A 26,858-nucleotide genomic window follows, 5' to 3' on the forward strand; every position below is an offset into this window, starting at 1 on the left:
CTGGCCATACCCCTGGGTTAGGCTCCCATTCGCATCATTATGCTTCTTTTATGGGACTGGAAGAACAAAGAGCTGCTATCTGTGTCATCTGTTTTTCACACCAGAATGCATGTTCCCAAGGGCAGGGACTAAGCTTGTCTTGCTTGCCACTGCACCCTGTACTTAGCACTGTGACTGTACCTAATAAGTACTCAACACATTTCACGTACTGTAATCATCTGATCAGGCCCCAGTGTTTCAGAAAAAAACAGTCTAGAAAGTCTTGCTTTAAACCTGACTATTCTGTAGAGGTCCCAAGAAAAGGTGCCAACACCTATCAAAATAAAACTTTCACTGCCATACAGTAAAATTTAATCACTTGTCACAGTAGTATAAAAGCAGTAGACAACTACTTTAAGAGAATCTCTATTGTTTTATTTTTTCTTTGGTGGAGATAGGTAACCAAATAACATGTCAATAAATTCACCAGAACAACCATTAATGTTTATTTTTATAAACACTTTTCAAATCATGGTAGAAATGCAAAGTGAAACCAAAGAAAAAAGACACATGGAAACATGTACAATTTGCAAAGGAAAGAAGTATTATATAAGGAAATCTGGCAAGCACATATCGGGTTACAGGGTATAATGGACTGAACCTGCAAATTTCATAGAAGCACAATCTCTGATTCCCTGATTAACTGTTACTATACTAAATCATTGCCAAGACTGAAGCAAACGCATCAGGGCTATTCTGAACATAAGAACAAAGCAACATAAAGATGTGATGAAATCCCACAGCTATGACGAGGCATTTTTCATTTTCAGCACACAGGAATAAAAGCATATATCAAGAGACCCTGTCTCTGCAAAAAAAATCCAATATGATTCCAGATTGTTTTTCCAGTGGAAAAAGAAGAGCTTACCCAAAATGAACCCTACAGACTAAGTTTTAATTTTGTGTTCCAAATTTGACAGAGCATCTCAAGACTAGAAATATGAGCTGGTGGAGATAACATCTTGGGCAAAGCAAGGAGAGACTGGACAGTTTCCAGAAGACAGACATTTGATAAGCTTAACGTCTCAGTTGAATCTGTGTGGATTTTAACAAGTGAAAGGGTCACCTGCAGAACTGTGGATTAGTCTACAACTTTCTTTTTCATCAGCTAAATTTGGACATTAACCCTCCATTATGACAGCTAAAATAAGGTTGGCAACTGGTACCATATGAAGATTAAAAAAAAAAGAAAACTCAATGAATGAGGTAATTTCTATTCACATTTCCTTACCATATAATCCCAGAGGAAATGACAGATGGTCATAGCGAAACATGAGCCAAGGATAGTAATTGTGTAGGCCTCCACTATTTGTGAAAAGTACACCTACTCTGCTCAAATGTGACCTGTCCTGACTCAATAGTTATGGACATTCAAGAACCTTAAGCCAAGATAAGCTTTTATCAACTGGCCCCAAATTAACTAAGCCACATATTGGGTGTTTCAAATTACTTAGATAAGCTTTCAATCATTATTTGTTTATTTAACATCCCAGCCTCATGAATGAATTTACCAAAAACCTTAGATCAGCCTTATTTCCATTTAGGATAGCATGCGAGTTAATCCTACCCATGAAAGTTCTATGTGGTTCTGTTATTTTTATTCTAAAGGGGTGGAGTGGGGTAGAAAGATAGGCAAGTTAGAAATGGAACACATACAGATATAATTTAAAAAAATGAAAGAACTAAGTAAAGAGACCATCTTGGATTTTCTAGGATTGTTGAATAAAATACACTTACAAAACTTTTCAGTGTAAGATCCCTAACAAGTATCTTTATTTGTAGGTAGAGAAAACAGATACCCATCCTCTGCCAAAAACCATTTAGTTTTCTATGAAGTGTAAGTAGCCAGGCAAAGAGGATTCCCCATATTTTAGGTTCAATTTATAAATGAAAAACTGTACATTAGGAATGTTTCTGTGTATCTATGTAGCACCTCACATTTTTTGAAGTAATTTTATGTTCAATATTTCCAGAAATCTTTCTAAAATAGCCCTGTGAAATCTGCTAAATGTCCCCACTTACTAGGCAAGACCCTGGAAATAGGGGGCATGCTGTCAATCACAGCGGAGCAGGGATGAGGCATAACTATTAAGGTGAAAACTTCCAGCATATTCACTCATTCAACAATTAGCACGCAACACCTACAGTGCAATAGGAGTTATTCCAGGCACAGAAAGGGTCACAGCTATGAACAAAACCGACTGAAACCCCCACGCTCAGAACTAACACTTTAATGAACACAACTCTGTTTTGGTTTGAGGGTTTTTTTGGCTTGGTTAGTAGAATGCCATTTACAACACCAAATGGTCAATGAAAATTGGATTTTTTTGCCCAAATTAAGAAATTTAAACATACTCAAATTAGTCAATTACCAAAAACAAACAAACAAACAAACAAAAAAACCATTGAGTACATAAAAAATGCTGAAAAATTTATTAAGCACTGGTAATTCAAAAAACAATTTTAGGTATAGACCTCCATTTTCAGATCCTTAATCTACTTGGAAAAAGGTAAATACATTAACAACTAAATAAAAAGAAGTTCACAAAACAGAGTGCCTCCAAATGGAAAGCAAACATCATTAGGACCATCTTCAAAAGAGGAAAACCAACCAACATACTGAGCTTTGTCAAAGACTACAAACTCAAACAAGTGGCCAGTGTTTTGGGTGAAAAGAAAGAGTTATTATTCTATTCTAGGCTTTATTAGTTAACTTCATACTGACAGACTGCAGATTTAGAGATGCCAGGAGATTTAACTTTCAGCAATGTTATTTCACTTTTAACATTACTTTCTGTAGATTATCCAAAAAAGCCATTTACACTATTCAACTATATTACTGAGAGACCTAATATTTAAGGCATTATCTCATCTAATTTACAAATATCTATTGCCTTATAATAACACTACAAAATACAAATGTAAAAGAGGCTGAGAAAACTTAAGTAACTTGACTGTGCTGACTACATGATATATAAGACTTTATAAATTGTAAAATTTGAATATTAAAAGACCAGCTTGAAAAAGAGGCTAAGTTTTGCAATTTCTAATAAAAAGTTTCTCAGGGCCAAGTATAGGGGCTTACGTCTATAATCCTAGAATAGGGAGGCCCAGGTGGGCAGATTGCTTGATCCCAAGAGTTCAAAATCAGCCTGGGCAACATAGTAAAACCCTGCCTCTACAAAAAATTAGCCAGGTATGGTAGCACACATCTGCAGTCCCAGCTACGTGGAAAGCTAAAGTGGGAGGATCACCTGAGCCCAGGGAGGTCAAGGCTGCAGTGAGCCGTGATTGCGCCACTGCACTCTGGCCTAGGCAACAGAGTGAAACTGTCTCAAAAAAAAGAAAAGAAAAGTTTCTCAGAGTGAAGTCAATTAATACTCCCTATGAGAATTAGAGGTATTAGATATATATTAGTCATCTGCAGGAATATATTATATATACTAAAAATAATTATCCTCTTGTATCTTTTAAAAAATCCTTAACCAAGTTGCAAAATTGTTGTTGTGAAGACAAATGTTTTTAGTAATATTTTAAAAACAGTGATAATGTAGGTGCTGTCTCCCTACAAAATTAAATCTTATAAAACCTCCCTTTCTTCCATTTTCTTCAGAAAAAAAGGTCCTACAGAAGCGCAGGAAGCTTGTTCTCATAACTTCAAGACAAAGCTTAACTATGTCCCATATATTCTCTTATAACTTATCAAGTTCTGTTATCTAGATCCAGCTCCAAAAGTTGTCAGATACAGCATGAAAGCTTTTTGAGGACTGTGAAATCACAAAGGTAGGCAGCAAGAAGAGAAACAGGCTTAGGTCCTGCAAGGAGTTACAATCCAAACGAGCTCATTAGCAGTTATGCATTTAGAGACAACCTTGGGAGAAATGCAGCCAGATGGACCTACAGAAACCAACCCTGACAAACCCTTCCTTAGATGAGTTCCTGGGGATGCTTACTCCACAAACAAGGAGGGATGGCTAACTTACCACTGTGGCTAACTTGCAGCCAAGAAAACAGCCTGGGCTAAAGACAGGAAACAAGAAATAAGGAAGAAGGGGGTGTAAGACCAGCTCTGACCACCAGAAACATTCTGGTTCCTCACAACGGTGCCCTTCTCCACATGTCCTACAAGGGAATTAATCTTTACTTTTTGAAGAATTTTCTTTTCAAAACCTTAAGGTCAAGAAAGAGGAACCAACTTTCAAAAACAATGGCTCAAATATTACATAAGCAGCACCTCATCTGAAGCTTCAGGCTCACATTAAGGAACTTTTACCTATCAATGAAAGAGTGAAGAGTATGAGAGACAAAAGTATCACACAGAGAGGAAGAGGGTGAAAAAGAGAAGGCAGCTTTACCCTTTTCGTTACCTCTCATCACTCCTACTCATGGCTGTGAATTTCTTAGTGAAGTGCCTTTAATTTCTACGTATATAGAAGGAGTTGTATAACTCCTAAGGACTTCAATTAATCACCTTGCAATGAAATATGTAAGATAAATAAAAACGGATTGTTTTAAAGTAAATAAGCTTATGAATGGGAAAGCAATACTGCAAGCTGACACTTCAACTGATACTAGCCCATGCCCTGACTATAAGAGGTGGCTAACAAGGAAAATGTTGCAATGACCTCGACCCATCTTCAATTATTCAAAACCAAAACTGGAACAGTAGTAATAGTGACATCAGGTTCAAAAAAAAAAAATGAGACATTCATTTGCTTTAGCAACAACATCTATTTTGTGTCAGGTACCCCTCTAGGAGTTAGGGAACTGGTGTTCAACAAAACAAAGTCCATTCCCTTGGGCTACTTATATTCAAATGAAAAGAAACAACCCTAGTCTCAAAGAAAACACTCCATAATATCTGTTACTCAAAAATGCTGACTGCCCAAGGGAGAAATTAAGTCTAAACAAAAAGAAAAATGCTTTTGAGAGTTATTGACTTCAAAAATATAGAAAGCTCTCATTATACCAATTAAATATTTATACTATGTTATGAATAAAGTTTGGGTCAAAACCATAATTTTTGATATCTGTCAATTAACCATCATTGACAAAGGATTCCCTTAATTGGAAGCCAGTAAGTATTCTTCAATATGGGGGATTAACTATGAATTCCTCCCTATTCCCTTATAAAACCACACTATAGTAAGAGTTCAAATAAGTCCATAGGAAGACTGAACTGGAGAGGAGACAATATCAGACCAGGGATGGTCACAACATCTTAGAAATGAAAAGCAGAGGCCGGGCACAGTGGCTGATGCCTGTAATCCCAGCACTTTGAGAGGCCGAGACAGGCAGATCACAGGGTCAGAAGATTAAGATCATCCTGGCCAACATGGTGAAATCCCATCTCTATTAAAAACACAAAAATTAGCTGGGTGTGGTAGCACACACCTGTAGTCCCAGCTACTCAGGAGGTCGAGGCAGAAGCATCGCTTGAACCAGGGAGTCAGACGTTGCAATAAGCCAAGAACACACCACTGCACTCCATCCTGGCAATAGAGTGAGATCCCATGTCAAAAAAGAAAAAGAAAAGCAGAAACAGACTTGGGTTTTGACATCTTCTGCTCTATGGCCTTACAGCAAAAAGAACCTGGCAAGGTTCTAGAATTGTAGGTACAGAGTACCACCATAGGTAGGGAGTTCTGTGGTGAAGTGAAAAAAACTGGATGGATGACTAAAAATTTATAGGAAAACACTTAAACCCTCCAGCTCCCCACCCTGCCTGCTCAGGCAACTGCTCCTCTCCTATTTTTATCAAAGACAGGCTTCGTTACCGGAATAAAATGAAACAGAAAGCCGCTAGATTTAAGGATACAAACACAAACAAAAGTACCTTACAGATGAGGAGGACTAGGTGAAAATCTGAATAGCAGAAGGTTAGTTCAATGAGGGCAGAGACTTAACATCTGTGCTGTTCACTGACGCATCTCAGTAACTTGCAATGGTACCTGGTACATACAAGTCACTCAATATGCAGCAGAAGAGTTTAGAAGATGTGGGTTTTTTTAATCTCCAGGAAAGTAGAACAACAACAACAAAATCAAGAATAGAAAGCAAGAGAGAAAAATACAAAAAATATAAAATTTGAACACCAATCTAGGAGATTCTGACCCGCAGGAATATCTAGAAAAAATGAATAGAGAAAACAAGGGTGAAGGGGTAAGAAGCAAAGAAATAATGCAAGAAATTTTGCAGAACTAAAGTTTCTAGCATACAAAATGAATGAAATTTCAGAATACCAAGAATAAAAGACAATATTCTAATTAGGTAGAAAGGTCACAAATAAGAATCAGGGTTGCTGTTGAAGTCCAGCACCACTCTCATTTCTGATTGTTATTTGTTAAGTCTCTGCCCTCATGGGGAAACCGTCTCCAAGAGCCAGTCACCACCCACCAGGTGCCTCCATTTACATGTGAGGATTACAACTGAAGCTAACATTTGGATGGGGAAACTGAGTCAAACCGTATCAGCTTTCTTAGAGTCACTCAGGTAAATGTGAACAGAATGAATACTAGAGCCCCCGACTCTGAGATGGCTGCTCTATTAGATGAGTATCTATCACCAAAGTCTTAACCCTAACATGCCTTTGTCCCTACACCACTCTTCAGCTTTCTATTAAGTCACTTGTTTCATTTTAGTTAAAATGTTAATAAAATACATTCTTTCATCCCATCTTCCAAGTATTTAAAACAGATTTCTATTGATATTTACTTATGATCATGCCAATATGGCAGCACAGAATACTGGTTAAAGATGGAGGCTCTCATGTCAGGGAGACTCTGGCTCTGACTCTCTACCTGAGTATCATTCTGCCTTGTAACCCTGGGAACTTCTCTAAACTTCATGTCTCTCACCTCTAAAGGTGAGTGCAGTTAGGCTGAATAAGATGAAGGATGTCAAGAATGTAAACGTAATGAATGTCACAGAATTAAGAGCTCTGGAAACATTATCCATTATACTTTGTCTTATGTCCAAATATGTTATAACCATTCATTATCCTCGAAGAGCGTCATAGGCAGTGTTCCCAAAAATCAGTGTGCATGAGAATCATGCTGTTGAACTTGTCAATGAAGACTCCCCTAACCCTACCCCGAGCCTGATTCTTTAATCTGGAGGAGGCAGGAATCTGTACTTTCAAGCTCATGTATGATTTGGATGCAGGTGGTCCATGGAATAGAAACAGTGTTCCTAGATGATGAAATAGATGCCCAGAGGTTAAAAGACAAGCCAAAAGCCTACATAATTACGGCTTCAAGTAGTTCACTGCATCAAATAGCAAGGAACTGAGTACTACTCATTCATTTTTGCTGTTTTTCCAACTGCCCTTTTTTAAAATTTAAACTTCTGTTAGGTTCCATAAGTTAATTAATGTTACACAATATGAAGATTATTTCTTAGTTTATAAAGGTTAGCACTTCCAGTTATACATCCAACTAAATGTTGAAGGCACGCAATAGGTCAGTACTCAGATCCTTATGGAACCCTGTTTTCTGCCTTAGAAGCCAGCCATATAACCTTGTTACCAACCCCAGAGAACTGAAGACTGACCATTTTATTGACTGGTATATTTGCAAACAGAAAAAAAAAGGAAATAAAATGTGTGTTCCTACATTGCAATATAAACTAAAGCAAACTAAAAATATGGCTAAAAACAAGCACAAAACTAACCACATTCTATATTGAGAAAGCTTGATGTGTAATACATGTGAAGTAAATTGCATGCAACAGCTGCACCTTAGGATAAGGATTTTCAATTGAAATGTTTATTCCAAAACCAGCTACGAAAGCAGAACTGAGAGTGATGAAAGTTGGAGAATGTAAATGCACACATTCACAATTACCTTGCTCCAGTCTAAAGCACAGGGACCGTCTCGCTGCTTCCATCTCAGGAGTTGGGTTATCTAGGACATGTCTACACCACTGCAGAGGAGTCAGGGATTTCTCTGATGAGGTGAACATCTTTGAAGAGCCAACGTATAACCTTAAAAAAAGAAATCTACATTATAGGTATGATATAGGTACACAGAGAGTACCTCTCTCTGGGGAAAACAACATGTATTTAACAATTACTTCACGGTATCAGAAATAGTTTTTAAAGGCAAATATCCCCAAAGTATGACACTTCCTGTAGCCTGGTGAGAAGAACTTCCAAAAAAAAGTCTAACAATTTTCCCCATAACTGTGTGTTTCAGCATCAGAGATCAAGGGCTTTTTTTTTTTTTTTTTTTTTTTTTTTTTAGTAAACTAGCCCTAAAAAGGCACCATCATGATCTTACTATCTCTACAGACATGTCAAGAAATGAACATTTTCATCTTTCTCTTTGGCAACAGACTCTTTTGTGAACTTGGCTAATGAAGGTAAATATGATGTGGCAAACAGGCAAACCTTATGTCTATTTTAAAAAAATAAGTCTAAACATCCAGAAAAGCCAGTCAGTTGATTCTCTGAACCCCTACATAATCACATATTTCTTCTGTCTCAAATCTATACTAACCTTGGTAAGTGCCTCTTTTTCACTAAAGCCAAACAAAGAGCTTTGAAAATTATGTTTTAGGAAGAGTTCACTTTTAGCAGCTATACCATTACACAGTAATGAGTACTATTCAAAATAACCGCCCCCCCCCACCGCCCCGAGGCATTGCAAGTTATAAAAAAAAAAAAAGCTTCTCTCATTAATATACCATGTTAAGGTCGACTTTAGAATATTTTCAGTGATGGGGTTATACAAAATGGTTTATCTTGAGGAATAAGCAACAGTAAACTAAAAAAGGGGGGAGGGTAAATTACCTCCGCGAAACTGCTGGCTCTAATACATGACACCTCTAATACAATGACACTATTATAAGCTTACATTAATTACAAATCTAAAGTAATCTTCCTTCTAACAAAGCTTCCACAATTCCAATGAGCACACATTCTTGAAATAACATACTTCATTATTCACCCTTTTACTGTTCTAGAAAAAAACATTCATCTATTAATTTATCAGTTATCCAAGATGGTTGAGGAATGTACCATTCTTTGATAAATTATTCTTATAGATTATGGGTTGGCAAATGTTTTCTGTAAAGGGCCAGCAAGTAAATATTTCAGGTGTTGTAAGCCACCTGATCTCTGTCACAACTACTAACCCTGGCATTCCAGTCCAAAAGCATCCTAGATAATATGTAAATAGATAAACATAAATGGATAAACATGTTTCTATAAAACTGATTCAAAGACACTGAAAGTTGAATTTCTCATAGTTTTCACATTCTGTTTTTTCATCATTTAAATATGTAAAAACCTATCTTACCCACCATACAAAACATGCCAGAGCTGTGATTTGCCCTTGGGACGGTATGTTCACTCCCATTACAGATGGAGACTCAAACATAGATCTAAATTGATTTAATAGTAAGTCTAATATATTTTTTTTCCTTAGAGTGTGTTGCACAGTTGTGACTCCATCAAGAGTATATTGGTTAAAAATTCATATCCTTGAGCCCCACAACTCAGTCCTACTATGGCTAGATTATCACCTACCTATGTAGGTAATAATCCCCTCTACTTCCTTGCTAACATACCCCTAACCTGTCTGATACGGGGTACTTCCAGCTACTCACAAGTACAGGTTAGTTTTAGGCCAGTTATTCTCAATGTCTCATGCCTCAAAATTACTTAAACATCTTGTTAAGACAAATTGCTAGACCACACCCGTTAAGTTTGATGCATAGGGCCAAAGAATCTGGAGTTCTAAGAAGTTTCCAGGGGATGCTAATATTACTGATCTGGAGACCACAACTTGAGAAGCACTGAGCTAAGCCAATCATGGTATTTCCACTGTTTCCCTTTGCCTCTGACTAGTTTAGGCCCAAGCCCCAGATACAATCCTAGCCAATAGAAACTGAGGGAAAATCATATGATGAGCTTGCAGACAAGTTTTTTCTCATATTTAAAGGGAGGGTGGAGTGTCACAAAAGACTCAATTATATGCTTCCTAACAGGAAATACACCTTAAATATGGGCATACAAATAAGTTAAAAGTAAAAGGCCAAAAAATTTAAAACAAATAAATACCCTCAAAGAAAAACCTGGGCCCAGACTTTACTGCTAAAGTCTACCAAATATTTAAAGAAAACATCAGTTCTTTATAAACTCTTCCAAAAAAACAGAAGAGGAGGGAATACATCTTAACACATCTTATTAGGGCAGTGTTATCCTGATACCAAAATAAGACATTACAAGTTAAGAAAGTAACAATCAATATCACACATGAACCCAGATGTAAAAAGTCTAGGTATTTCAGTAAATTGAGTCTAACTTAACCATTAACATACTTTGCCATTAACAAGTGGGGTTTATCCCAGAAATAAAAAGTTGGTCTAAACTCAAGCATCAATATAACCTACCAGATTAACTAAAATGAAAAAGTATATGATAATCTCAATAGGAAAAAAAAAAAAAAGGATTTGATGTCCACTCCTGAAAAAAATTCTCATTAAATCAGAAACAGAAAGAAACTTCCTCAACCTACTGAAGACATCTACAAAAACAGCATAGTTAATGGTAAACGGCTGAATGCTTTGCCTGTGATATCAGAAAACAGACACAGACATTGGTTCTCAACACTTCTGTTTAACACTCTGCTGAAGATTCTAGCCAATGCAATCAGGCAATAAATTTAAAACATTTACATTGGAAAGAAAGAAGCAAATCTGTCTTTATTCACAGATGATATAATCATCCATGTAAAAAAAAATCTGAAGAATCTACAAAAATGATAATAGAATAAATGAGTTTAGTAGCAAGATTATAGGATACCAGATTGATGTAGGAAAGTCAATGTATACTTGTATATATTAACAAACCAATTCATATTTTTAAAATTTCACTTTCCATTTACAATAGCATTTAAAAAAACCGTAAGATGCTTAAGGATAAATCTGACAAAAGATGTGCAAAACCTGAACACTGACTACAAAACATGCTGAGAATTAAAGAGGACATAGCTGGAGAGATATGCCATTTTTGTGAGTTAGAAAATAAATATTAAGATGTCAATTCTCCTTAAATTGGTCCACATAATTTGCAAAATGCCAATCAAAATTCCAGCAGACTATTTTGTAGAAATGTAGAAGATGATCTAAAATTCATATGAAAATGCAAAGATCTTAAAATAGCCAAACAAATGTTAAAAAAAAAAAAAATTGGAGAGCTATTCCACTGATTGAAGCTCATGGCAGTAATGAAGACAGTTTAGTGTAGCATAAACAGATTAGTGGAAAAAACAGCCCAGAAGTAAAATCACATGTATATGGAACATGATTTTTAATAAAATACAATTTAAAGGATAGTCTTTTAAATAAATGGTGCCAGAACAAAATGGTATCTATATGCAAAAAAAAAAAAAAAGAATTTTGATCCATACTACAAACAATATCCAAAACTAACTCAAAATAGAGCACAGACAAAAAATGTAAAACTTGAAACTGTAACACTTTTATAAGAAACCAAAGGTAAAAGTCTTTTTGTCCTTAAGTTGGCAAATACTTCTCAGATACAATCTATAAGACTAAAAACATGATCCATAAAACAATATATCAATTGGACTTTATCAAAATTAAAAACTTTTCTTTTTGAAAGACATTGTTAAAAGAATGAGTGATAAACCACAGATTGGGAAAGACATATTTGCAAAGCTTGTATCTACCAAAGAACATTTATGTAGAAAACAGGAAACTCTGCAAATAGTAAACAACTTAATTTTACAAATGGACAAAAGGTTTGATTACACATTTCACCAAAAAAGAACCTATTATGGCAAACAGCTATATGAAAAGATCTTCATCCTTATTCATTAGGAAAATAGCTGAAACCACAATGAGATACAACCATATGTCTATTAGAATGACTAAAATGAAAAATACTAGTTATAGCAAGTCTTGAGGAAGATCTGATGCCACTGAAAACTTCATACACTGGTGATGGATGTAAAATGGTGAAACCACTTTGGAAAAAGAGTTTGGCAGATTCTTAAAAAGTTAACCTATAACTACTCTCTGTTCCAGACACTCAAGTTGTAAGTATTTATCCAAGAGAAATGAAAGCATGTTCATATGAAGACTTAAACGTAAATGTCCAAAACAGCTTTATTTGCCATAACCAAACACTAAAAACAACCCAAGTGCCCATGAAAAGATGAGTGGATAAAACAAGCCATGGTTACCATCATGCAATCTAATGGCTCCCACAATAAAAACAAACTATTGATTCACGTAACAACACAAATTAGAAAATAACTATCTAGCTTGAAAGAAGTCAGACCAAAACAAATGGACGACTGCATATTCTGTGACTTTATTGATATAAAACTATAAAAAATGCAAACTATACCTGTAATCCCAGGACTTTCGGAGGCCAAAGTGGGCAGATCACTTGAGGTCAGGAGTTCAAGACCAGCCTGGCCAACATGGTAAAAACCCATCTCTACTAAAAATACAAAAGTTAGCTGTGTGTGGTGGCGTGTGCCTGTAATCCCAGTTACTTAGGAGGCTGAGGCAAGAGAATCGCCTGAACCCAAGAGGCAGAAGTTGCAGTGAGCTGAAATGGGGCCACTGAACTCCAGTCTGGATGACTAATCTATACTGACAGAAAACAGATCAGGGGTTGCCTGGGTTAGAGGTAGCAAGGATCAGAAGGGAAAGAAAAAGGAATGCAAGGGGCCACGGGAAACTTTAAGTGTTGAAATCTGTTCAATACACATTAACTGTGATCATGATTTCCTGGATATATATACATGTTAAAGTCTATCAAATTGTACATTTTAAGAATGTGCAGTTTACATATTAATTATATTCCAATAAAGCAGTTTTTAAGAAGTCACAGGATAAGGAAACACTGCTTTGTGATTTTGTTTTATTTTTTCAGACGTGGTCTTGCTCTGTCACCCAGGCTGGAGAGCAGTGGGACAAACAGACCTCACTGCAGCTTCAACCTCCCAGGCTCAAGTAATCCTCCCACCTCAGCCTCCTAAATTGCTAGGACCACAGGCATGTATCATCACACCTAGCTATTTTTTTTTTTAAGTTTTTTTGTAGCAATGGGGTCTCCCTATGTTGTCCAGACTGGTCTCAAGACTCCTGAGCTCAAACAATCTTCCTGCCTTAGCCTCCCAAGGGGCTGGGATTGCAGACATGAGCCACCATGACCAGCCCTCGGTGTTCTTAAGATGAGAAACTCAAAGGTGCCATCTACCATGTATGTAAAAAGCCATGAATACCATAGCCCTGACAGAAATGAGCCACTAGTTAGTCAACTGTGGAGTTTCCTTATCTCTATACTTCTTTCACCAATTTTCTCTTTTTTATTACACTTTAAATTCTGGGATGTAAGTGTAGAACAGGCAGGTTTGTTACACAGGTATACATGTGCCATGGTGGTTTGCTGCACCCATCAACCCATCATCTACATTAGGTATTTCTCCTAATGCTACCCCTCCCTTAGTCCCCGACTCCCCAACAGGGCCTGGTGTGTGATGTTCCCCTCCCTATGTGTTCTTATTGTTCAACTCCCACTTATGAGTGAGAACATGCAGTGTTTGGCTTTCTGTTCCTATGTTAGTTTGCTGAGAAGGATGGTTTCCAGCTTCATCCATGTCCCTGCAAAAAACATGAACTCATCATTTTTAATGGCTGCATGGGATTCCATGGTATATAGGTGCCACATTTTCTTTATCCAGTCTATCATTAATGGGCATTTGGGTTGGTTCCAAGTTTTGCTACTGTGAACAGTGTGGCAATAAACATACATGTGCATGTGTCTTTATAGTATAGAATGATTTATAAACCTCTGGGATATACCCATTAATGGGATTACTGGGTCAAATGGCATTTCTGGTTCTAGATCCTTGAGGAATCGCCACACTGTCTTCCAGAATGGTTGAACAAATTTACACTCCCACCAATAGTGTAAAAGTGTTCCTATTTCTCCATATCCTCTCCAGCATCTGTTGTCTCCTGACTTTTTAATTATCCCCATTCTAACTGGCCTGAAAGGGTATCTCATTGTGGTTTTGATTTGCATTTCTCTAATGACCAGTGATGATGAGCTTTCTTTCATGTTTGTTGGCTGCATAAATGCCTTTTTGAGAAGTGTCTGTTCATATCCTTCATCTGCTTTTTGATGGGGTTGTTTTTTTCCTTGTAAATGTGTTTCATTATTTGTAGATTCTGGATGTTAGCCCTTTGTCAGATAGATTGCAAAAATGTTCTCCCATTCTGTAGGTTGCCTGCTCACTCTGATGATAGTTTCTTTTGCTGGGTAAAAGCTCTTTAATTTAATTAGATCCCATTTGTCAATTTTGGCTTCTGTTGCCATTGCTTTTGGTGTTTTAGTCATGAAGTCTTTGCCCATGCCTATGTCCTGAATGGTTTTGCCTAGGTTTTCTTCTAGGGTTTTTAGGGTTTTAGGTTTTTTTTGTTTTGTTTTGTTTTTTTTGAGACAGAGTCTCACTCTGTCACCAGGCGCCAGGCTGGAGTGCAGTGGCGCGACCTTGGCTCACTGCAACCTCCACCTCCCGGGTTCAAGCAATTCTCCTGCCTCAGCCTCCCGAGTAGCTGGGACTACAGGTGTGCGCCACCATGCCCAGCTAATTTTTTTTGTATTTTTAGTAGAGTCGGGGTTTCACCATGTTGGCCAGGATGGTCTTGATCTCTTGACCTCGTGATCTGCCCTCCTCGGCCTCCCAAAGTGGTTTTAGGTTTTACATTTAAGTCCTTAATCCAGCTTGAGTTAATTTTTGTAGAAGGTGTAAGGAAGGTGTCTAGTTTCTGTTTTTTGCATATGGCTCGTCAGTTTTCCCAACACCATTTATTGAATAGGGAATCCTTTCACCATTGCTTATTTTTTGTCAAGTTTTTCAAAGATCAGACAGTTGCAAATGTGCGGCATTACTTCTGAGGTCTTCGTTCTGTTCCATTGGTCTATGTATTTGTTTTGGTACCAGTACCATGCTGTTTTGGCTACTGTAGCCTTGTAGTATAGCTTGAAGTTAGGCACGCCTCTAGCCTTGTTCTTTTTGTTTAGGATAGTCTTGGCTATATGGGTTCTTTTTGGGTTCCATATGAAATTTAAAGTAGTTTTTTTCTAATTCCGTGAAGAAAGTCAATGGTAGTTTGATGGGGATAGCACTGAATCTAGAAATTGCTTTGGGCAGTAGGGTCATTTTCACGACATTGATTTCTTCTATCCATGAGAATGGAATGTTTTGTTTGTTTTGTGTCCTCTCTTATTTCCTTGAGCAGTGGTTTAGAGTTCTCCTTGAAGAGGTCCTTCACATCTCTTGTGAGTTGTATTCCTAGGTATTTTATTCTCTCTGTAGCAATTGTGAATGGGAGTTCACTCATGATTTGGCTATTATTGGTATAAATGAATGCTTGTGATTTCTACACATTGATTTTGTATCCGAGACTTTGCTGAAGTTGCTTATCAGTTTAAGGAGATTTGGGGTGGAGAAAAAGGGGTTTTCTAAATACACAATCATGTCACCTACAAACAGAGACAATTTGACTTTCTCTCTTCCTCTTTGAATACCCTTTATTTCTTTCTCTTGCAAGATTGCCTTGGCCAGAACTTCCAATACTATATTGAATAGAAATGGTGAGAGAAGGCATCCTTGTCTTGTGCTGGTTTTCAAAGGGAATGCTTCCAGCTTTTGCCCATTCAGTATGATACTGGCTGTGGGTTTGTCATAAATAGCTCTTATTTTGCAATATATTCCACGAATACCTAGTTTATTGAGTTTTTAGCATGAAGTGGTATTGAATTTTGTCAACGGCCTTTTCTGCATCAAGTGAGATAATCATGTGGTTTTTGTCATTGATTCTGTTTATGTGATGGATTACATTTATTGATTTGCATATGTTGAACCAGATTTGCATCCTAGGGATGAAGCCATTTTGATCATGGTGGATAAGCTTTTTGATGTGCTGTTGTATTCAGTTTTCCAGTATTTTATTGAGGATTTTCACGTCGATACTCCTCAGGGATACTGGGGTGAAATTTTCTCTTTTTTGTTGTGTCTCTGCCAGGTTTTGGTATTAGGATGATGCTGGCCTCATTAAATGAGTTCCTCTTTTTCTATTGTTTGGAATAGTTTCAGAAGGAATGGTACCAGCTCCTCTTTGTACCTCTGACAGACTATGACTGTGAATCTGTCAGGTCCTGGGCTTTTTTTGGTGGGTAGAATATTAATTACTGCCTCAATTTCATAACTTGTTATTGGTCTATTCAGGGATTTGATGTCTTCCTGGTTTAGTCTTGGGAGGGTGTATGTGTCCAGGAATTTATATATTTCTTCTAGATTTTTCTAGTTTATTTACATAGAGGTGTTTACAGTATTCTCGAATGGTAGTTTGTATTTCTGTGGGATTGGTGGTGATATCCCCTTTACCATTTTTTTATTGTGTCTATTTGACTCTTTTCTCTTTTCTTCTTCATTAGTCTGGTTAATGGTCTATTTTGTTAATCTTTTCAAAAAACCAGCTCTTGAATTCAATGATTTTTTTTTGTTTTGAAGGGCTTTTTGTGTCTCTATCTCCTTCAGTTCTGCTCTGATCTTAGTTATTTCTTGTCTACTACTAGCTTTGAATCTGTTTGCTCTGGCTTCTCTAGTTCTTTCCATTGTGATGTTAGGGTATCAGTTTTAGATCTTTGCCACTTTCTCCTGTGGGCATTTAGTGCTATGAATTTCCCACTAAACACTGTGTTAGCTGTCTCCCAGAGATTCTGGTATGTTGTGTCTTTGTTCTTATTGGTTTCAAATAGCTTATTTATTTCTGCCTTAATTTTGTTATTTACCCATTAGTCATTCAGGAGCAGGTTGTTCAGTTTCCATGTAGTTGTGTGGTTGTCAGTGAGCTTCTTAATTCTGAGTTCTAATTTGATTGCACTGTGGTCTGAGAGACTGTGTCTTAGGATTTCCATTCTTTTGCATTTGCTGAGGAGTGTTTTACTTCCAATTATGCGGTCAATTTTAGATTAAGTGTGCTGTGGTGCTGAGAAGAATGTATATTCTATTGATTTGGGGTGCAGAGTTCTGTAGATCCCTGTTGGTCCAGAGCTGAGTTCAAGTTCTGAATATCCTTGTTAATTTTTCTGTCTCATTGATCTAATATGGACAATGGATGTTAAAGTCTCCCATTATTATTGTGTGGGAGTCTAAGTCTCTTTGTATGTCTCTAAGAACTTGCTTTATGACTCTGGATACTCCTGTATTGGATGCATATATATTTAGAATAGTTAGCTCTTATTGTTGCATTTATCCCTTTACCATTATCTAATGCCCTTCTTTGTCTTTTTCATCTTTCTTGGTTTAAAGTCAGTTTTATCAGAGACTAGGATTGCAAACCCCGCTTTTTTTTTTCTCTTTCCATTTGCTTGGTAAATCTTCCTCTATCCCTTTATTTTGAGCCTATGTGTGTCTTTGCACATGAGATGGGTCTCCTGAATATAGCACACCAATGAGTCTTGACTCTTTATCCAATTTGCCAATCTGTGTTATTTAACTGGGGGCATTTAGCCTATTTACATTTAAGATTAATATTGTTATGTGTGAATTCGATTCTGTCATTATGATACTAGCTGGTTATTTTGTCCTTTAGTTGATGCAGTTTCTTTATAGTGTCAATGGTCCCATTTCATATGTTTTTGTAGTGGCTGGTACTGGTTTTTGCTTTCCATATTTGGTGCTTCCTTCAGGAGCTCTTGTAAGGCAGACCTGGTGGTGACAAAATCTCTCAGCATTTGCTTGTCTGTAAAGGATTTTACTTCTCCTTCACTTATGAAGATTAGTTTGGCTGGATACAAAATTCTAGGTTGAAAATTCTTTTAAGAATGTTGAATATTGGCCCCCACTCTCTTCTGACTTGTAGGGTTTCTGCAGAGAGATCCACTGTTATTCTGATGGGCTTCCCTTTCTGGGTAATTCAACCTTTCTCTCTGGCTGCCCTTAACATTCTTTCCTTCATTTCAACCTTGGTAAATTTGATGACTGTGTGTCTTGGGGTTGCTTTGTGGTGTTCTCTGTATTTCCTGAATTTGGATGTTGGCCTGTATTGCTATGTTGGGAAAGATCTCCTGGATAATATCCTGAAGACTGTTTTTCAACTTGGTTCCAATGTCCCTGTCACTTTCAGGTAGACCAATCAAATGTAGGTTTGGTCTTTTCACATAGTCCCATATTTCTTGGAGGCTTTGTTCATTCCTTTTCATTCTTTTTTCTCTAATCTTGCCTTCACACTTTATTAAGTTGGTCTTCAATCTCTCATACCCTTTCTTCCGCTTGATCGATTTGGCTATTGATACTTGTGTATGCTTCACGAAGTTCTTGTGCTGTGTTTTTCAGCTCCATGAAGTCATTTATGTTCTTCTCTAAACTGGTTATTCTAGTTATCAATTCCTCTAACCTTTTTTTCAAGGTTCTTAGCTTCCTTGCATTGGGTTAGAACATGCTCCTTTAGTTCTGAGGAGTTTGTTATTACCCGTCTTCTGAAGTTCACCTCTGTTCATTCATGAAACTCAATCTCCATCCAGTTTTGTTCCCTTGCTGGCAATGAGTTATAATCTTTTGGAGAAGAGGTGTTCTGGTTTTTGGAATTTTCAGCCTTTTTATGCTGGTTTTGCTTCATCTTTGTGGATTTATCTACATTTGGTCTTTGATGTTGATGACCTTCAGATGGGATTTCTGTGTGGACATCCTTTTTGTTAATGTTGATGCTATTCCTTTGTTTGTTAGTTTTCCCTTTAACAGTCAGGCCCCTCTGATGCAGGTCTGCTGGAGGTCCACTCCAGACCCTATTTGCCTGGGTATCACCAGTAGAGGCTGCAGAACAGCAAAGATTGCTGCCTGTTGCTTCTTCTGGAAGCTTCATCCAAGAGGGTCACCTGCCAGATGTCAGCCGGAGCTGTCCTGTATGAGGTGTCTGTCAACCCCTGCTGGGAGAATTAATGTCTCTGAGCTTATGCCTGTTGTTCTCAAATCCCTCTCAGCTACCATCTGAAGCTGCTATCTAAAGCAATGCTCCACCTGTTACCTCCAAAATCCTATGGGAAAACTGCTGATCTCTTCTGCTGCTAAGAACCTTCCTCTAGCCAGTGTGACTCTGGATTCCAGATATTCCCTTTCACTTTTTTGTTTGTTTGTTTTGATAGACTCCTTTTTTTGTTTGCAGGGGAACATCACAGGAAGGTGTCTTCAATTTCTTAGGGCCTACGTGATACAAGTATTTCATTTGTCCACACAGCCTCACAGCATATTCAAAAGCAGTGTTCATTCTACAAGAACATTCAGTTTCTACGTGACCCACTATGCCATGTTCACTTATGTAGATTTCTCTTTCTTACTCCATAGTCCAATTCTTCTTGTCTGGTACTGTACCTTATTCCCACCTTGCATTTCATAGATGGTAGGGATGATCATGGCACTGAAAGCAGTGAATTCAGTTGAAAGTCTACCAAAAGAACCACTGGAATCCCAAATCCCCTCCCATAGAGCCTGTCCTACTACTGCCCCCTCTTCATCTCAACCTGAAACCAGAGACTTTGCTATGTGAATAAGCTGATCCAGAGAAGCCTTGACTTCAGGCGCACCAAACTTAGCTGATGGAGAAATGAGCTACCTTACTTAACCAAAGATTAAATGGAAGTCAACATGCTGACTAGTTACAATTCTGGTCCCATTTCTCTGTTTATATTCCTAGAAGTGACTGCCTTGCTTACATCTCTTAGGAGTATAGAAGGTTTATGCCTAGAGAAAGAGATGAACCCAAGAGAAAACCAAGAGATACTTGAATGTGGGCTGGCTACCCTTCAATCACTAGTAAGCTGCACCAAGAAGCGCCATACATGGAGAGCTTTAGATCTGTTTTAATACCTCATTTCAGTATGAACAGACAACCAGTGATACCAAATATGTAAAATATTCCTTTTACATGAAACACTGAGACTAAAAGTAGAGAAGGTAAAAAGAACCAAAGAGAAAAACAAAGAGAACAGATGAAAATTCCAAGACAAGTTTATTTCATCTAAGAGAAAATGTTACATTCACACACGCACATGCAAGCACACACACGGAGAGATTTTAAAAAGTTTCTTCATGCTTAGAAAATGAGACTATCATAGCAAAAACAAAAGAGTCAATAAACGAGTTTGAAATATCAAGTTGGAGAAGTCTCCTGAAAACAAATAAAGACAGATTAGCAATGGGATAAGACAGGTAAGAAAATCCAGTGATTAAACCAAAGAGAATGACCTACATCTGTCTGTTACAAGTTCTTAAAAAAAGAAACTGGAAAGTTATTTAAAAAAGCAAGAAAATTTCCAAACTGGAAGCCAGGTCTCATGCAATTCTAGGGCAAAAGTGAGCACAAATGTCCAGCATATCAAATAAATAAAATAACCCATACCAAGGCACAACATTACATTTTAGAATACTAGAGATAAAGGAAGCAAAAAAAAAAGTCAAAAAGGATTAGATATCCAAACACAGTGCACTCAATAGCTAGAACATAACAGAAGCTAGAACAAAATGGAACAATGCCTTCAAACATGAGGGAAAGGTTCACTTAGACTTTTCCAGCCAGTCCAACTATGAATCTCATGTAAGGGTAGAGCGACATTTTCAAATATGCAGGATCTCAAAGTGGACCTCTCACGTAGGTCTCCTTTCTCAGAAAGCTACTGAAGGCTGTACCCCACCTAAGAGAATAAACGAAATACAAAGGAAAAGGATTTAAGAAGTAGGGAATCCACATTAACCAAGAAACTGAAAGAGTTCCCATGGCAACAGCAGTAGGCATCCGGCCTGGGGGAAAAACAGTAAAAACTACAGCAATGAGATTAAGAGTTTCAGAGGGAATAGCACTACAATGTAAATTTTAAAAAACAGATTAACAGATTGCCAAATGTGTATGACCTTATTGAGGGATTTTATGGCTCCTTTAGAGTGTTTGGGGAAACAATTTCTGATAGGTAATTAAAGAAAGTGAAGAGGGGAAAAGAAGGGCCATTACTACCTCTTGGAGGAACAAAGGGGTCAGAGAATATATATGTAACATGCAATTAACAGGACTCAGCTAGTAAATTACAATCATAATACAGACATTAAATATAAAAGAAAACCATGAAAACCATTATGAGAAAAGACATACTGTAGGAGGATGAGAGGAAGAGAGCTAAGTTTTCATCTTCCATAATAAGTTCACAGATGTCTAAGATCAAAAAAATATTAAGACTGTTTAGAAATAAAGAAAAAAGAAACAGCTAGAAGAGTATAAAGTGATGCCTATGTGAAGGACTTAGCAATAGGAGCGAGTAGAGGACGGCTTCCTATAATAAGCCTCACAAGAGGAGTTTTAAAAACCACTTACATGTTATTTATTGCATTATTTTGATAAAACTGTTGTGGTGCCACACATGTATGGCATTAAGACAGGAGTGATCATTTTCAGAATCAGTCTCCCAACAGTGGGCAGAACAGCTTTCAGCATAGTATTTCTATGACTTGGCCTAGAGCTGGATTTAAAGAAAGAAGAAAAAGCCCACAATAACCCTTAATGTTTCCAATGAAGTATGACAATTGTCTAGAAAAAAAAGTCTCATTCTCAAAATATTTGATACTAAAGTCATGTTTTTGCAGATAATACAAAAAACTAGGCACAGAGATCATATAGCCAAAAACTCCTTGAGTACAACACAGCTCCAAAATTAGATAGGCAAGGAGACCAAAAATCATACAAAGCCCACAATAACCCTGCATGTTTCCAATGAAGTATGACAATTGTCTAGAAAACAAAGTCTCAGTTATTCTCAAAATATTTGGTTCTAAAGTCATCTTTTTGTAGATAATACAAAAAACAAGTGATATAGCCATATATATATGAATATATATATACACAATTATATACTTTACATATACATATACATACATACATATATATATATATATATATATATATATATATATACATATTTAGACCTGTCACTGAAAAGTAATATGCAGCAATTTTCAAAGAAATAATTTTAAGAGCCTTCAATCACTGCAAGTTTTATTTCAAGGAAAGCTGAAACTTCAACACTAATAAGCACAATCAACATATATGAAAAAATGCTCATCATTACTGGCCGTTAGAGAAATGCAAATCAAAACTACATTGAGATACCATCTCATGCCAGTTAGAATGGCGACCATTAAAAAATCTGGAGTCAACAGATGCTGGAGAGGATGTAGAGAAATAGGAACACTTTTACACTGTTGGTGGGAGTGTAAATTCGTTCAACCATTGAGGAAGACAGTGTGGCAATTCCTCAAGGACCTAGAAATAGAAATTCCATTTGACCCAGCAATCTCATTACTAGGTATATATCCAAAGGATTATAAATCATTCTACTACAAGGACACATGCACACGAATGTTCATTGCAGCACTGTTTACGATAGCAAAGACCTGGAACCAACCCAAATGCCCACCGATGATAGACTGGACAGGGAAAATGTGGCACATATACACCATGGAATATTATGCAGCCATAAAAAACGATGAGTTCGTGTCCTTTGTAGGGACATGGATGAACCTGGAAACCATCATTCTCAGCAAACTGACACAAAAACAGAAAATCAAACACCGCATGTTCTCACTCATAGGTGGGTGTTGAACAATGAGAACACATGGACACAGGGAGGGGAGCACCACACACTGGGGTCTATGGGGGGGAAATAGGGGAGGGACAGTGGAGGGTGGGGAGTTGGGGAGAGATAGCATGGGGAGAAATGACAGATATAGGTGAAGGGAAGGAAGGCAGCAAATCACACTGCCATGTGTGTACCTATGCAACAATCTTGCATGTTCTTCACATGTACCCCAAAACCTAACATGCAAAAAAATAAAAAAAATAAAAAAGTAAAAAAAACAAATCTTTAGTTCTAACAGCGTTTGAGTCACTGGCACCTGCTAGGATCAAACTAGAATGCTGATACAATACTTAGTGCCAACAATCTCTTGAAAGGATACATGAAGTTCAAGCTTCACTTATTAAACTGTCCTATAACAAACTTTCCCTCCACCCCCAATCCTGCCTCACCCAGTTAGAGCTAAACTACTTCAGCACCTCACTTCAACATTTAAAAGTTAACCTATTTCAAATACACGTCATACACTTCAGTCAACACCATTTGCTCCTGCAAAACATACATTTTCAATTAGCACTGTCAGAAAGGGAAGCACCCTCTGGTCTTTTCACTGAAAATCAATTATGCAAAAAACAGTTTAGGTGGTCTAATTTAGCTGTGCCATATGTATAGTACAAGGTGTTCAACAGCTTTGATGAAAAATTGGCAATGATGTTAGCCAGCTGTCTGGGGTCTTGGTGTTACATGTGGAAGATGAATATCTCATTCATTAAATTTTCCTTATTTTGTACAAATCGCCATTTTCCCTTGAATAATTAACAACTTTTCTATTGTCTTTCACAGTTGGCAAAGTTTAAAATCCTTGCCACATCCTGTTTATATAGTCTCAATGTTCTGCTAATTGTCATTCTACTAAAATAAAGCCTAGTACCACACTCAGGCTGAAACTGAGATTACAATACACCCTGGGCTTTATAGAAATAAGGGTCCAGCTTTGAAAGAATGCCTTAAAGTTCCAGAAAGTGATGAGTTGATTTTTTTTTTTTTACACCTTGCGCTACCTGCACAGCTGCCAAAAAGTATTAAGGTGGATGATGAATACAACTCTGAAAGGCTTATTATAGCTCCATATATTTTGTGTATTGAATCAAACCAATTAACTAATGTACTTTATAGTTAGAGCTGTCACATGATAGAGTGTAGGGGAAAAAGAACACTGCAATTCCCAACAGGAAACCAGTAAGGATCTCCATTTGCCATTCCCTTCCATGCAATCATGCAACAGAGACACAGAGAAAGTAATGAAAACCCAGCTTGGAAAACCAGAAAGGGTCCTATATAAAAAGGACCTAAAGTAAAGGAAAACTACAACTATTCTTCACGCCTCTGCAAGGTAGAGGTGAATGCTGCTCATTTTCCTTGCAGGAACCCAAGTTCCACCTTATCTGAAACGTATCTCGCATGTCTGGTGTCCACAGAAAACGGGAACTAACCAAAAGAAATCAGTCATGAAATGACTATTTCCATGAGCAAGCAGCAAGAAAAATACATCATAAAGGAATTGAATGCCTCCCCCTAAAGTTACTCATTCATGGAAAGTAGACAGTGCTCACCAGATGTCAACTTAACAAATGCTGTCAGTCTCAAGTTTTTTGATAACCAAACTAAAAAAGTTTCTAAGAAATTAGAAAACAAGGCTTCATTAATTTCGCGTTTCTTTACAGTTTAATCTTAAAAATAGAAACCAAGGAACTGTCTAGGTAAAAAAAGTGCCTTCCACCTGTTCATTCCACTCCGTGAAAAGTACTCTTTATTGGCACTATTATTTATGGGAAAGCGAGTGAAGTCACCCTATTTTAAAAGGCAAGCCAGTCTCTGAAAATAGAATTTCAATGAAAATGCAGCGCAAAAGGACACACTACTGCAAAATTCAAACTGCAAGAACGAACCTCTCTCTAAAGAGATCCATCATTACGCGGCTTCCGATGCCACCAGAGGAAGAGCATGCAAATGTTTAAAACGAAAGAACAGTAACAGCCGCAGACAGAGGCCAACCCCTACCCTCCCCTGTCATCCCCCGAAAAAAACTGGGGAAAAGAGCAGCACTGAGCAACAAGACAAGATGATATGGATTTTGCACTTAATGCTACGCGGAGCTTGGGACGCAACAGTCGGCAGAACCCAAGGCAGATGAGGGGGCCGATTCATCTGCAGTCTAAGCGATTAGAAAACAGGTTTCTGCCTTCATGAGAAGCCTCATCGTGGGAAGTGTCACCGCCTGGCTCGACACCTGCTGGGTCAGTCCCAGCCTCTGGGAACCGCGGGGAGTTACTCCGGTGGCCGCAAGGGGACCCCAGTTCGTCCTCCGCCCCCCACGCCCCGGCGCCCGCAGCCTCCGAGGCCAGACTCTCAGGGAGGGAGCGGAGCCAGGCAGTACCAGGTGTAGTCATCCTCGTCCCGCCAGGCGGCTACGCTCTCCAGATCCAGCGGTTCCACCTCGTCCAGCAGCGTTGGGGGCGGCGAGGGCGTCGCTGCAGCTCCCCCCGGCGGCGTCCCCGCGCCCCCCGGCTCCGGCCCGCCACCGCCCGGGCCGAAGAAGCCCGCCGCCGGCTTGAAGTAGACGAAGGGCGCCTCGGGTGGCTGAGCCAGGCTGCAGAGCACGGAGGGCGCAGGGCTAGGCAGGCAGAAGGTGCCCGGGAACGCGGGGCTGGAGCCGCCGCCGCTGCCGCTGCCGCCTCCGCCCCCAGCGCCCAGAGCCAGCCCGAGCCCCAGGCCCCCCGAGGCCGCGGAGGTGGCCGTGGCGGCCGGGGGGCTCCGAGGACCCAACGGGCTGCAGGCCCCGGCGGGGGGCGGCGCGGCGGGCGGTGGCGGCGGCAGCAGCAGCAGGTGCGGGGCGGCGACCGCGCTGGCCGCTCGGCTCCGCAGCTGCTCGTTCTGCTTCTCCAGCTTGCGCACCAGCTCCTGCAGCTTCTTCACCTCCAGCTCCGCGTTCACCACCGGCCCGGATCCCGCTCCGGAGCCGACACCCGCGGAGGCGCATTTCACCTGCTCCGCCATCATCGTGGGGCCCGAGGGCGCCGCGGCCGCCAGGGAGTGAGCGCTGCCGCGCCGGCTCCTCGGGCCACGGGGAGGCTACGGTTCCTTCCCTGCCGCCCCGGCCTGGGAGGCCGACCACGCGCGGGCTGAGGCCGAGCCGGCGGTTAGCATCAGCACCGGGCCCTCGCCTCCGGCCGCAGCAGCTGCCGCCGAGCTGCTCTGCACATGCTCAGTGCGTCCCTCCAGTCCCCTGGGCGTCGCGGCGGCTCCGGGTTTTAGCCGCGGCCCCGGGGCGGGGCGGAGCGAGGGCTCCGAGGGGGCGGGGCAGGGGGAGGAGAACCGTGGGGAAGCCCACCCAGTGGGCGGGGCCGGCAGCGCGGGCAGGGGCCGGGGAGCCGCACCCACCCCCGCTACCTAATCCCAGGTGCCTGATTGGACCTGGTCTGGACTTTCCCGCCACAGGCACCTCCTCCGGCCGCATCCGGGTCTGCAAACTGCGCGGGTCTCTGAGCCAGGAGCCAGGGTAGGGGGTTCCCAAAGAAGCAGCTGCAGGTGCTGGTCCTCGAGGAGTACACCCCGGGCTCCCTGGTTCGTTCCCTTCCCAGAGCTCTATTAGGCTCCATGACAGCACTTAATACCCACTGGCTAACGAAACCTATAGAAAACTCAAAGGCTGGAGATCGTTATTCTAAAAACCGAAAAGTAAATACGGGGAACAGAAGGGCTTTGGGACGACGCCACTCGTGTACCAATTGCTAATAGAGAAACAAAATGGTGGGAGAAAAGAGGCCAAGGGGAAAGAGGAAGAAATCCCTGTCTCTAAGAGGGAGAGTGGCCAGCTGCTAAGGAGACAAGTGTTCACTTAAGTATTTATTCTAAAATAGCCAGATTTGGGCTTATCACCGTTGTTTGCCACAATAAAAGAACCGCCATATATATATATGTATATAATGAGTGAATATACATTATATATATAATATATATTCAGTCATTCTCCAAACAAAAGATCTTTGAGCACCTGCTCTGTGCCAGGAACCATTCTAAGAGCTCATGGGTGATGCGGGCAGTGAGTGCAACAGGCAAAAACGGTTATGGGGAGAAATATGAATACAAC

The 26,858-nt window shown here is 39.4% G+C and overlaps 1 protein-coding gene across 5 annotated transcripts in view; it reads right to left on the minus strand.

Annotated features, from left to right (window-relative positions):
• SLAIN1 (SLAIN motif family member 1) overlaps positions 1-25,995 on the minus strand; it is an 89,975-nt gene extending 63,980 nt beyond the window's left edge. For all 5 annotated transcript variants that reach the window (XR_012514342.1, XR_012514339.1, XR_012514341.1 and 2 more), the window contains exons 1-2: positions 25,146-25,995; positions 7,884-8,023 (exon numbers count right to left, since the gene is read on the minus strand). Coding sequence is in view for 1 of the 5 variants with exons in the window: in XM_010341646.3 (XP_010339948.2) it covers positions 7,884-8,023; positions 25,146-25,768 (763 nt within the window). In the remaining 4 variants the exon portion in view is untranslated. The remainder of the gene's footprint in view (positions 1-7,883; positions 8,024-25,145) is intronic.
• Positions 25,996-26,858: the final 863 nt, after the last annotated feature.

This window comes from Saimiri boliviensis, chromosome 16 (genome assembly GCF_048565385.1).
Source record: "Saimiri boliviensis isolate mSaiBol1 chromosome 16, mSaiBol1.pri, whole genome shotgun sequence".
NCBI classification, from domain to species: domain Eukaryota; kingdom Metazoa; phylum Chordata; class Mammalia; order Primates; family Cebidae; genus Saimiri; species Saimiri boliviensis.